The sequence below is a fragment of the Cyprinus carpio genome, chromosome A21 (genome assembly GCF_018340385.1).
Source record: "Cyprinus carpio isolate SPL01 chromosome A21, ASM1834038v1, whole genome shotgun sequence".
Lineage (NCBI taxonomy): Eukaryota > Metazoa > Chordata > Actinopteri > Cypriniformes > Cyprinidae > Cyprinus > Cyprinus carpio.
Genome location: NC_056592.1, coordinates 3115819 through 3130509, shown reverse-complemented (window position 1 = coordinate 3130509; position 14691 = coordinate 3115819). Strand labels below are relative to the sequence as shown.

The window sequence follows — 14691 nt, the reverse complement described above, 5'->3', positions numbered from 1 at the left end:
TGCATGTGTATGTACCATAAAAAAGCAGTAAACAGTGTTTATGTGGGAAAGTTTTATTGCATGTGTATGTACCATAGAAACCATGCTAAAATCTATCTAGATTATACATCTATCTATCTATCTATCTATCTATCTCATGTAGGAAGACAAAAACAATTAAATATAGCAAACAGAAAGCGGACTATCTATAAGGCCTCTTCTCGACTATTAAAACCATGCTAAAATCTATCTATCTATCTATCTATCTATCTATCTATCTATCTATCTATCTATCTATCTATCTATCTATTTATCGTAATAGTCTTTTTCAGCTCATGATTCTATTTCTATCAAGAAATACATATTGTAATCTTTTAATATTTGATTGATTCTCTGTAAAGCTGACTTGAATTTGTTTTAGATCATTAGATGTGATGTTAAGGTTCCTCACCGTCATGTAGTTCTGACCCAGTATTACTTCAGACTTCCTTGAAACGCTGAAGATGTAAGCAGAATGTCCAAGCTGCTCTTTTCCATTCAATGAAAGTGGATGGCGACCTTCATAAAGGACAAAGAAAGCAACATAATAGTAGTCTATATTAAAAGAGTGCTATACATTATGATATATAGCTTCAATCTCGGCCTGTTCCTCAGAACAAGCTATCGTATGACTTTAGAAAGACTATTGTATGGACGACTCATACAGTGTACACTTTACAGGTGTGGAAAAGAGAAGCTCAAACATTCAGTCCAACATTGTTTTATGGAAGAAAGAAAAGAGAGGGAGAAAATGATTTGAGCGAACACTTCTAAGGCAGCGGACAGCCAAAAATACTGAAGAAAGCCTCACTCTCTAAACCTGCTGCATTTCTCCCCTTCACCTCCCTCCCTCCATCCACCTCGCTCTCGGTCTTTGTGTGTTGAAGAAACTTTGAGGAGACATTCTGTGTGTGTGTGTGTATACAAGGCGTGTTTTCTCTGTTTGTAATCTATTTCCCCCTACATGCACTTAAAAATCTAGTTTCTGCGCTGATTCCAGCTTGGCTCTCTGGCGTACACAAACTCACACACGAGTTCATGTTTTCTGCTGCAGTCTATGTAAATTATTCACATTCTCCTGTGCAGTGAGACGCCCCACTGAAAGCACACGCTGTGACATGCAGAACACATGCAGAAAAATACTACCTGATATAGTATTCACAAGACCACACATGCAGCCAATACAGCAGGTTTTACAACAGGTAAAAAAAAAAAAAGAAAGAAAAAGAACAGTTTTAACCTTTAACACATACTGTATGCACACTCATGTTGGGATGAAGGTCATCTCTAAAAGCTCTGTCTGAACTCCTCTGGGGTCTGAACTTGACCAGTGACCCTGTGTCCTCTTGCTTTAACCGTACAGCATTATGGGTTAGTTTGTAGTCTCACACGCACACATACACATAATGTAGTCAAGCGGAAACTAATAGTCAGCTAAGCTACAGTCTACTCATACTTATAGTCATAGATCAAGATCAAGGCTGCCTTTAAAAATAGTTAGCTACACAAAAAAGCTATGAATAAAAAGTAAGTAATTGTTTGGTTGTAGATATTTAAAGTTAATGCTGTTTACAGCCAACAGATGACATATTTGGGAGTAAAAATTGATATTTTGACAGTAAAATTTAGGAGAGACTAAATTTTATCCAGAAAAAATTGATCAGATGGTGAAAAGTACTGAGAGGAGAAAAATAAGAAAGATTGGTGATCTGAGGTGGAAAAGAAGAAAAATATGTATTTTCAATAAAGGGTTAAAGAAATATTTTCTACGTCCAAATCATGCAGACCAATGAATTGTTCATGATGGGGGCAGGAAAACAAATATTTAAAGAGTATAGAGATTTTGATTTAATAAATGATTTAAATCAATGCAGCCTTGTTGAGCAGAAGAGACTTCTTTCATTAACATTAAAAAACTTTTGAACGGCTGTGTGTATATGCAGTATTTTGTTATTCCTGAAACACTATGCAAGTATCTGAATGCAAATGCTACACATGCTCAATTTTGTGCGTTGTTGCTTTCTGAAACGCAGCAAAAGCACTGCATAAACATTTGCATAAACTGTCTTCGGCACTCAGTTTCTCTTTCACTTCAACTACTGACACTGCAGAGCAACAATTTGAGCAGAATCCACAATTAGTTACAGTCAACATCTTCAGAGCAGTTACCTGAATAACAACACATCCAGCTTAATAAGAGGAAACTCTATGGCCCCGTGAGCACCGAGATGTGTCACCGTCACACTAAAACAACAACACGTCATGTACAGTAGACACTACTGACAAATGCAGTTAAGCTAGTGAGTAACTGGCCTGAATGGGAAACATGTGTGGATAGACAGAAGAAAAGATGGGAATGAGTTTGGATGAGTGGGAGTTGGAAGGAATCGCGGAGGGAATACCACTCTCACTGAAGCGTGACTGAAGAGCAAACCAGACAGAGAGAGAGAAAGAAAGAGAGAGAGTTTAGAGTGTGAAAAGCAGCCGCAACACTGAGAATGTAGTATTGATTTTTTTTTTTTTTTTTTTTTTTTTGGAGTGGAATGAAACAAAAAGTAACAAACGAATCAAAACAGTGTGATTATGATAAATGAAAGATAAATATATTGCTAAACTAGTGTTGTTATTGCCATATAATATTATAAAAAATATTTTCGGTTATTGAAATAAAGCTGAAATAAAATAAAAGATATTAGGTGAAAACTTGGAACTTACTGAAATAAGCTAAAGTACTATAATTACTAAAACTGATATTAAAAGCTATATTTCTATATATATATATATATTATAATTAAAACTCCTATATATATATATATATGAAAAGTAACAGTTCAATCAAAACAGTGTGATTATGACGATTGTGTTGAAACTGAAGCTGAATTATTTTTATTGAAATAAAGTTGAAATAAAATACAAATATTAGATGGAAAACCTTAAACTGATATATTTTAGTTGCCAAAGCAATATTTATTTTTATTTATTTTTTAAAGTTGAAGTACTATACTTAATACAAAATAAAACTATAAATTAAAGCTATATAGAAATATTTATAATGAATCAAATAAAAATGAAAAAAGCACAAAATAAAATTACTAAAACTGGAATAAAAATAAAAAATTATTATTACTATAACTTAAATTAAAATTTAAATGAAAACATAATATCGAAAGCTTACTAAAAATATTAATACTATAATAGTATATATACCTAAAATAAATAATAACAAAATAAATAATACTAAAACTGATTGAAAAAAAAAAGACTAATTATGCAATAAAGTAGAGAAAGACAGAGTGTGTGTATTGAGTCAGTTGGAGCCGACGCAGCAGGTGCATCGATCTCCACCTTCAGACAAATACATTTACAATTCACAAATTAAACTGATCTATCGTCCAATTACAGAAACTCAAACACAGAATCAGACTCAGGCAAACACACACACGCTGCATGGGGATAAAAGGGGACATACCACAAAATATTATTTTAAAATAAAGCTAATTATAATTAATATAGACAAATCTGAACTCAAACCCTACTTCTAAAAGAAACCTTAAATAACATATACATGATTTATAAATCATTTTTATCTTTCAAAACATTACCAAAGGAGAGTTATGCAAGATTTAAAGCTTGATCAACATCAACCAGTCGGAGCGGAGCTTAGCAAAGGCTCAATTGAATTTAATAGTTTTACAGTAGCTTGTTGTGAAGCTAAGAATGTGCCGCACGAAAATCACAAGACATAAACAGATGTACTGTAGAATGATTTTTCATTAGACGGATCTATTTTCTGTCAAAACAGATCACAACCAAAGGGTCAGTTTACTTCATTAGATTTCTGTAACTGCTATATATATATAACTCCATCTCTCTCTGCTATCAGAGGGAATTAATCACTCGGAATAAGTTGCAAAAAATGTGTGTGAGTGAGAAACAGCTCTCTATCATCTAATGAACGGAGGAGGGAAAAGGAGAGACAGAAACCAGACAGACAAAATCAGAGAATGAGAACGTTTCTGGCGTCTGCTGAGTCTGTTTGTTTTGTTTGTTTGATTTGTTTATCGCAAAATGGCTCACATAATCCATAACTCGCAGAGAGACTGAGAGAAAGACCATCAGAGCGACAGTTCCAGTTACAATTCTCATTCCAATTAGATTCTAAAAGGCTGTTATAGTGTGGTGTCATATCAGAAACGTTTTTAAATTCTACAATGAAAACCATCAAAGAACCCAGAATCCAAACCAAAAAAGGAACCTATAATGTAACATCTTGTAATGTATTACCCAATGAACCATATAACCAGCCAAATTTTTAAAAAGAATAATGTAACTTTTAGTAACCTAAGAACCTTTATTTTGTTTTAATCAACATCACAATTATTATATAATTATATTATTTAGGAGAAATGTAACATGGGCTTAAATTTATCCATCAGGAATTGATTGCATTGTGAAAAGTGAACATCGCATACCAGAATAGAGTCAGATCTGAATGCAGTGGACTGTAGGGAGGAAGAAAACGTTGTTCTAGGAATCAGGCCATGATTATTTAACAGGATTCCCATGGTCATGGAAAACATGAAAATGCCAGGGAATTTTAACATTGTGATTTCCAGGCCTAAAAAAAATCATGAAAATTGAATAAATATTTAAGAGGCATGGGAATTCTTGTAGTGAATTTAAAATGATCCTCGGTTATAAAATATTCAGTCAGCTAGAAATTGCTATTTGTGAGTGCGGTCTAAAATGATTTTTACAAATCCTTATCCAGTTTCCACAAAGAACAAGAAACATGGAAAAATAATGGAAATTCACAGGAGCTGAAACCAGGAATGTGAGCAGGATATAAAGACTGAAAGTCAAGTTCATCCTCCAGAGCACCTGTGCATACTGTATCCCAGTGGAAACATATCTATTTATACTTGTGTTATTGAAGAAACCTGTATTGAATTACTGCATTAACTAGTGGCAAGATTGTAGAAAGGCTAACTAACAACAAAAGTAGCCTAAAATGATGACAATAGTTATAAAAAGCAATTCTGATGTCATGTTGACTTTGACATGAAATAAACAAATCTTTTTATATAGTGAGAATACAGAGATCATACCCAAATGAGAAAAAAAATATCATTGGATTTTAATATGACCAATAAGTAAGATGAAATTCAGTTTTTTGTAATGTAAATAAATGAGGTCTTTATAACAGTATAGCTTACATAAAATTATATACTGTAAAAATCAGTCATTGCTCGATATGATATCAAATATGATGCAGTAGGCTTTACAGCGAGAGTGTGTAAAGCCTGGAGTGTGCTTACTGTGTTTACTGCGTTATTGTGTGAAGTAGAGAATGTGAGCGCAGCACTTGTAGACATACGTGAGAGGTGCGGGGCAGCAGATGGTGGGAATAATTCTGCTGTCCCAGCTGCTCACAGGACACTACAGAAGCACCCTTATCCCAGCAAGACCTCTGCTCAGGGGAACTCACATTAGACCCTCACACACCACAAAGAAAACCCAAAGAGAAGACAACTAGGGAAATCCTAGTTAGTTCAGACTGAATCACTGGTCACTTTAAGAGGTCATATCTTGTTCTTGCTCTTCTGAAATGAGTGCTTGACTCTAACATTAAGATTTGTTCAAACTAAGCTGCAAAAATGATTTAGAAATCATTATGGTCATGACATCACAGTCACATTACCATATGATCTATTACATTTACACATCATATGCACATTCATTCATTTATCAGTGTTTTGGTGTTTGGGTTTGGTGTTGAGTTGAGCACCAGAGCATTATGGAAGCTTATTTCCATAATGCATTAGACTGTAAATTGGAGCTTTTAAATTGGAGATTTATTATAATGCACATTGACACACAAGGTATACGGTAAATGATACATCACACCCCACATCACACTCCAGACTGCCAGACAGCTCAAGCTGGACCACTTTAGTACACACTAAACCACATCTTGGAAGAGCGATGGTGTCAGAGAACGAGGTTAAAGGAGATGGAGGGAAGGAGAAAGAGGGGGAAATGTTCACAGGCAGTGGAAAAGAAAAAGTGAGAAAAAAAAGAGTGTGTGAGAGAGACAGATGAGGGTTGGCTCAAGGTACAGGACGATATATGAATATTTGATGCTGATGGTTTCATGTTCACTCCAGCGGAATAAACTGGATTGAAGCTTGACAGTAACACACACACACTCACACACACCCTGTGCTGCTCAGGTGGAAAAGTCTCATTTAGGATCAGGGCCATTTGGTCTTACACAAACGCTCATTTCTGCTTTACTGGGCCCAATCTACAGCAGCACACCTGTGTTCATTGCTCTTGATGCATTTCCACCTGCCAACACACACATACCTATAATTTATATCTCTGAAAACATCGGCCCTGCTTGAGTGCAGCTTATACAGGAGGTCTGAAATGATTCTAGTGGTCTTCATACCATATTCATTCAATTCTTAATGACTTTTCACATTAAATCATTAAAAACCTGTTTTGGAAAAGAAGTAATTAAGAATCAAATTCACATGCACATTAATATAAAAATTTACATTTAATTTCATTTTAAAATTGACCAGTGTTTAATTGTTAAAAAAACTAAAACTACAATATAAAAAAATTACTTAATTGAAATAAAACTTACATAAAATAATATTAATAAAATAAGATTACAATTGAAGTACAAAAATGACTACATTTGAAATAAAAATAAATTAAACCTAAATATATATATATTTTTTTTTTTAGAAATCTAAAAAATACCTTACAAATGCACATAGCAAAATTACTAAAACTTAAAAAATAAATAAATAAATAAAACAAAAATGAGAAATGTTGCATTGGCAACTAACTGAAACAAAAAAAGTTGGAGTACTAACATTTCTAAATTTGGGGGGAAAAAAGTTAAAAAGAAATGTAAAATATATAAAAAGGTGACAAAAGCACATAACAAAATTACAAAAAGTTAAACAAAACTAAAATTAAACTGAAAATATAAAAATAAAGGCAAATTCTACATATTAATAAATAGTAAATGACACTAAAATAACAGACATTAATATTATTATTCAAGTTCAAATACACTTTCAAAAGCACATCAAATCATTCAGATTCACTGTATCGTCAGATCTGTATTACAGGACTGCTAAAAGTCTAATGTCTGCCCATCGTTCTGTCTTTCAGGTGTAAATGTAATCTCCATGCATCGCTGTGTTTGTATGTGGATGGCAACTTACAGTGTCAATGTGAACACAACACGACCGGACAAGACTGCCAGCGCTGCAAAAAAGGATTCAAAGCCAAGACCTGGAAATCAGGATCGTATTTACCAACACCCAACGGATCCCCCAACACATGTGAGTAACATACACAGGAAGATCTCACTTCACTACACCAAAAGCAACATAAATACACCTAAACACACACATAGAAGCAGAGAAAATCACTAATTGTAGGTATAAAATGGCATGAATGTAACTGCATTATAAAATCAATTGCACCAAGTCTCAAGTGTGCAAACATCAGGTCCTCACGAATCAGATTAATCCATTTCATAATATTCTACTCCACAATGAAACGGAATTAATTATCTCTAAAATCATCCCGCACTACAGGACTCTCACGTCTAAGCCTGTCACACTGAAATCTCCTCATTATTTTCTGGGTTCAGAATTCCTCGACCGGAATTCCTCTGAGCTTCAGAGATCTTTACACTCTGACACACACAGAGAAAGATCCACCAGCCTGGATCAGGAGTTATCCCTGAAAATGTGGACAAAACGATCAGGAGAGACTCGCTTCTGATCTGAAATGAGAGATAAAACAAAAGCAAGACAAAGGGGAAAAAATGCAGATGAGGGCAAAGAGATAGAGAAAAAGAGATGAAAATGAACACAGATTTCATTTTTCCTCCCTTCTGTACAGTATCCAAAGGGAGATCCTTTGGAACACAACATCCCTCCATTTTACCAGCAGCACACAGCACTCTTGATAAAATAATAATCTAGGGCAGCACACACACACGGTTGAATCCAGCAGACTGCAGATCTCAACTCACTTCACTTACACACCCGAGCACTGCAGAGACTTTTAGACTTCACAGACCTGTCAGCTCAAAGTAAGATCAAGACTGCTGGTGTGGCGGCCCAATTCCCAGAGAACAGAGAGGAGAGGAGCGCAGACGCGTGTCGCCATGCTGCCTTTCCAGCCTACAAAATGTTCCCAAACAGATTCACATACGCACAGGTAACTCTGTGTGCACACCTCTGTGGAGAAAACGTCCCAAGTTTGCATTAATCACTGTCTGAACAGGAAACACTTGATCTGTTCCAAAACCTAGTAGGCTGCCTACCTAGACAGCATTTAAAGACTGATTATGCTGCTTTCGTTTGGCTAAAAATACCTGAACACCTGAATGCATTTCAACTAGCGCCGCAAGATTACTTTCTTTTTAATATATGCATATATTTATATGCTTCAACATAAAATGAAAACTTATTTTTCATGGAATATTGCAGTGCTTTTTTTTTTTTTTTTTTTTTTATAAATCTCAGTTTATTATTTCAGTTTCCTTATTTTACTGCCTTCATTTGGCCAAATTCTTTTGGCCAAAAAAGGCCAGAATACCAGAATGCATTACAACCAGCGCAGTGAAAAATCTGATTAAAACTGCCCTTTGATTATCTTTATGATTTGAAATATTTCATATTTTAATATTTAATGATTAAGTGTATAATATTTAAAATATTTGAATATTTCATATATCCATACATTTAATATTTATTTAATATATCCATATATTTATATAATGTATGCTCATTAAATCTGACAATTCTTTTTTTTTCATATAATGCTGCAGTGTTTATTAAATAATCCATTTAATCTGAAGAGCATAATTTCTTAATTATGCTGCCTTCATTTGGCCAAATTTTCTGGGCAATAAACGCCAGAATATCTGAGTCCATATAAGAAGCGCAGTGAAAAATCACTGTTTGTTTATTTACATAATTTATTTAGTATATGCTTATTAAAGTCAACAAGAAATTAAAATTGTTCATTCTTATTTTTTGGGCATTTTGGATGTGAAATTTACTAAGCTGAAAGATGTTAGGGAGAACTATATGACATTTTTTGAAAAAGTGACCCAAGTATTAAGAAATGTGTCCTAGTGATTGTAAAAAAAAAAAAAAAACCTTAAAAAAACAACTGTAATAGCCAAACTAAAAATGTCTTATTTACCATTGCACTGTGATATGATATGATATAATATGTTAAGCTTGGATGTTATTTATGTCTAGTAATGTCTCTGAAATAGAATGTTCCAAATCAGCCATGATGCTCCCTTAGAAGGCAGCTGTCTATGTAGAAAGCAAAGCTATTGACACACACTTTGTCTCTCTCTCTTTCAGGTTCTCAGGCATTGGCTGGTTCTTCTTCTGGTTCCAGTAAGTACCGAACCCTCAACAAACGAGAGGACAGGTCTTTGATCCTCTCTGATATGTCAGTCATCCCTCGCTCTCTCTTTCTTCATTGTCTCTGCGCTCCATCCCTTGTTATGTCTTCTTCATTTTTCATGGGCCGCCCATCCTGTGGCTTTCATCATCGTCAAACTGCTGAAACTAGCCGCAATTTAGCTCAACATCAGAGAGCAGTAGGAAGAAAGATAAAGAGAGATACAGAGGAAGGAACGGAGAGAAGCAGGAAAGATGACGTGATTCCTTGAGGCTTCAAACAGAATAAGAAAGATTTGAGATTCACTCTCAAGACACGCCTACAACATCACATGCACAAAAACACACACACACACAAGCACACAATATCAGCCCACATCTAAGAAGGGATTTCCCAGAAAACAACAGTACAGCTGGTGGGTCGATCTCAGACACAGACCCACAGAAATTCACCATGGTAACCATAGTTCCAAATCACCATAGTTACGGGAGTTATTGTTACCACAATATAACTTTTGTAACTTGATGTTGTTATTGTTAACTAGAACCAATAAAAATAATTTTTGTTAACTGACATAATTGACATGAATATTGTATGAAAACATAAACGAAAATTAGAAATGTTGCCTTAGCAACTAACCCAAATAAAATAAGCAATTTAACAATTTAACTGAAATAAAATAAGTTTAAATTAATGTACTAAAATTGAAATAAAAATGAATTAAAGATGAATGTAAAAATTATTTGAAAGAGCAAACAAAATTAAATAAAAATTGCAAGCAGATAACAAAATTACTATAACTTAAAGATAAAAAAACGAAAATATAAAATAAAAGTTAATTTAAAATATTAATAAATATTACTCAGAGACTAAGCTTTCATAACTTTGAAAATAGTTAAATTTAAAATTTTCTCTAAATAGTAATTATTTTCCATTGTGTGTGTATCTGTATATATAGTTATTATTATTTTATTTAATAATTAAATGTGATATTTTAATTTCAATTTGTTTTTTACATTTAATTTCTAATTTAAAAAGTTTACATTTTTTTTTTAGTTTCATTTAATAGAGTAAGAGAGAGAAAAAATGACAGAAAATGACAGAAGAAAAATGAAAGCTTTCCATATCAATTAAAAGTGATTTTACAGTAGCAACAGAAACTATAACTACATTCTTGTAGGAACTATGGTTAACATGGTAAATGATTGATTTCCTCCAAGACGACGGTCAAGAGTAATTTTGCTACTTGTAGTTTCAGCTGTCTTTTAGATTAGATAATCATAATTTTTTCACAAAAAGAGGTAAATCAAATATACCTTTATCAGCTGAAGCAACCCATCCCATGCCAGTTGCTGTTCCATGGCAATGACCACCATGCCAGCACCCATGACAGCCAAAAAGATGGCTCATCACACAACCAAAGCTCTCAAGCCAATTCAAAATTCAGCTTTTACCACACCTGGCAAAAAATACAAGACATAAGCCTTAAAAATAGCGATTAACTGGCCAATTTCTCACTATAGTTGCATTTGCTGAGTGTGAATTTTGGACCCTGGGTGTCGCTACGTGAAGGTGGAGTTAGAGGACATGTTTGGATGCGTGTTAAAGTATTTTAAACACATTTGAAGTATCTCAAAACACTTATAACTGCAGAACAGTTTACAAAACACATGCGGTTTAACACTGCCAGAAAGTTTTCTCGAACTCGCTTGACTTTATGCGTTGTGACGGAGCATGTTTCAAGAAATGCTGAGTAGATCCCTGCCCGTCCTGTCGCCGTAGTCGTAGTCTAATTTTAAAACTGCCTGTGTTCCGTGGAAATGCACTTAGTGAAAGTGAAGTGGATGCCGTGATGTCAGGACTTTAAGAGGGTTTGTGTAACATTGTAAAGCTTTAAACTGCCTTCCAGCGACATGATGCTGATGCATTCAGGAAAATTAACATGATTCAATATCAAAAGGAAATTGTGTCATCCTCAGGGCATCCAAGATTTCTCATCAGGACAGATTTGGAGAAATGTAGCATTGCATCAGCTGCTCACCAATGGATCCTCTGCAGTGAATGGGTGCCGTCAGAATGAGAGTCCAAACAGCTGAGAAAAAAAATGGATCCTCTGCAGTGAATGGGTGCCGTCAGAATGTCAGAGTCCAAACAGCTGATAAAAAATAAAATCAGATGTTTTGACTCTCATTCTGACGGCACCCATTCACTTCAGAGGATCTATTGGTGAGCAACTGATGTGATGCTACATATATTCAAATCTGTTCCCTTGAAGAAGCAAACTCATGATCTGGGATGGCCTGTGGGTGAATTATTTACAGCAAATTTTAATTTTTTTGGGAACTATTCCTTTAAGGCAACAATACATGGCTCTTTTTGGGTTGTGTGTGTGTGTGTGTGTGTGGCATATGGCCTAGAGAAATCAAACTCATAGATCATGTCCATGTTTTCTCTCCCCTGTAGTCTAAGAGTCCAAGGGTCTCCCACACTTACACAAACACACACACTCATATGTGCAAGAAGAGACGGAGATGATATGTAGGCCAGTGTGTGTGTGTTCCTATTAATGTGTGCTGGGTGAATGTCCTTCTGCACACATACACACGCGGGGATTATACGGTCAGTGTGTGTGTTCAGACAGGGATTACAAGGTCAGAGCGGCGAGTCTGATCCTCTGACGGCTGGTTGGTCAGTTGGGCAAATAGCCACAAGAAGTAGAACAAACAAGTACACAGAAACACTACAGGAAATTACATCACAGCAAAAAACAATCAGTGAATGATAAATTCATTTTCATTCAGGAAAAATTATCATCTTTCAGATTATGATCTTTCCTCTTGACAAATATACACATGCATTGTGATTTTGTGGCTTTATATGTTAACTTACGAGCAACAAATAACTGTTGCTGTAGTTTCAGCTGCTGGTCTTGTTTTCAGATGCTTACTGTTTGTCTTCAATGCCAACAGTGACTGACACTTCAGCTGAAGATTTCACTACAGCTATAACAGAATTGCCAGCTTTGAACACAGGTGGGACAGTGTGACCCTCAAAGGCTCCCGTAGTTGTCGCGATAAGTAGTAACCTGGAATATGAAGTGTAGAGTAATATACTAGGCCATACAAGGTACTAAGCAATTTGCTGCTTCAGTGTACTAGCAGAGCTTAATGATGATGTAATGTGCCTTAATCCAACAGAGCGCCATCTGCAACTACACAAGCACACACGCAAACACACATGCGTGAACACATGCATACTGACAATTTGCATTCAACCGCAGCTTCATAATGCAACAGCATCTCACTTAAGACCTCTGATATAACAAATGTGTTTCGGTTAGATAAACTGATGACGCACTGGAGATGACTGAAAAGATTGGCATCCTTTCTGCAGTATGCACAAGTAATATAAACCAAATGGCTTTCTCAATCTTGAATTGTTGCACTGAACTGGGAAACGTGAATTTTAAAATAAAATGATAAAAAAATATAAAATCACTGCATTTATGAGAATTAAACGGCATGCACTGATTTAATGCAAGAATAAAACTAGTGTTTTAAAAATGTGTTTTTGCATACTACATAGAGCATCACATTTTTAAAAATAGTAGGCAATATTAGGGTTGTGTGTCAGAATTAAGCTAAAATTTAATTTCTATTCATTTTTGGAATTCATGGAACAAACAAGATAAACTGTAAAAAAAAAAAAAAAAAATTTAATTCTAAAAGCCTTTAAGTTTGAAGGCAGAAAAAAATGATAGTATGATAGAACAACAGAACGATAGATAGAACGAGAAGGACAGACAGACAGACAGACAGACAGATAGACAGATAGATAGATAGATAGATAGATAGATAGATAGATAGATAGATAGATAGATAGATAGATATTCAAATTTACACTCGTGAATTGAAAGGGAGACGATTATTCTGAATTTTGCAGAACACTAAGAAGAATGCTAGTATCCCATTCTGAATATTTTAATTCACATATTGAACATGGAATGAATTCATAACTGCCTCTGCAGTGCAGAATGGGATTCCAGTTGATACTAGTGCCCCCCATGTGCCTAGAAAGCAAGAGCAAGAACCAAACTACAAGATTTAAAATGCAAGCAGTTTTGTTAAGCTCAGCACTTTGTGTATGTGCGTTTATTCCATGCTGACTCTGGTTTCTCTAACTCGTTTCTATTATACTCACCCCTCAAATCTCATTAGATGCCCCTCCTGCACACCACGTCCCACCAGCTGAAATAGAGCCTAAGGCACTTTATACCAACATAGAAGCCCCGCCCCATACCACACCCCCTTCTTACATTCTCAGTGAGGTCACACCCCACAAAGCCACACCCCTGGAGGAGGGGCCTGTTCATGCACATATAGAAAGCAAAGGTAAGTTGCAGGCACTAGTTAGTGTGTGTGTTAGTGTTGTTAGTATGCTATAGAAGCATCTTTCAAACACTTGTTTTGGCAGTCAAAGCACTGTAGCCAAGCCAAGAGCTCAGCGACTCTGCTGCCAGTAAGTCATCTACTCAATCGTACCCCTAGAGGATTGTGGGTAACGGCTCCAAAGCAATGTGCGCAATGGGAAATCAATGCTCAGTTAGACAGTGTTTTCCCTGTCAAAATATAGACTTTGCATCTTTCAGCACAAAGCGGATTAGGACGGCCTGCGAATATAATATAAAACAAAGAACCACCGCACACACACACACACATGCTTATTGATCGAAGCGCGCATATGCACCCGAGGAATGAATACTGCATGAAGTTTAACGAGTGAACGAGAACTCCAGCTTGAGCTCAGATAAGAAAACATCAAGCTGGCATGAAACAATGGAGGGGGGAATAAAGCACTCAGCTGAGACGCAAGATAGAGCAGCTCATCGGATGGATTTAATAAAGGTGGAGATCTTTGAGATTCCCAACAGGATACTGCGTGCGTGTGTTGATGAAATTACACATGGTCGTTGTTTATGCGCAGGAGTGTATTTGAACGATCATATTTGACACGATCAGTCATTTGAGATTAATTGTTGTTTGGTTTGTCTGTTTAGCGTCATATGCCACTTTAAATGTATTTAGGTACTACATACACCTTCGCAACCACATAGCAGATCACTCAGGAGGGCAGTCACTTAAGTTTGAAACTACATTCAAATTAAGAACCACATCAATAAAACACAGAAATAAATGAAACCATTAAAACAGC

The 14691-nt window shown here is 35.4% G+C and overlaps 1 protein-coding gene across 3 annotated transcripts in view; it reads left to right on the top strand.

Annotated features, from left to right (window-relative positions):
- LOC109046238 (netrin-G2-like) overlaps window positions 1-14691 on the top strand; it is a 59205-nt gene that overhangs the window by 28002 nt on the left and 16512 nt on the right. For all 3 annotated transcript variants that reach the window (XM_042778565.1, XM_042778563.1, XM_042778564.1), the window contains exons 5-6: window positions 7213-7385; window positions 9438-9473. In XM_042778565.1, coding sequence (XP_042634499.1) covers window positions 7213-7385; window positions 9438-9473 — 209 coding nt within the window. The remainder of the gene's footprint in view (window positions 1-7212; window positions 7386-9437; window positions 9474-14691) is intronic.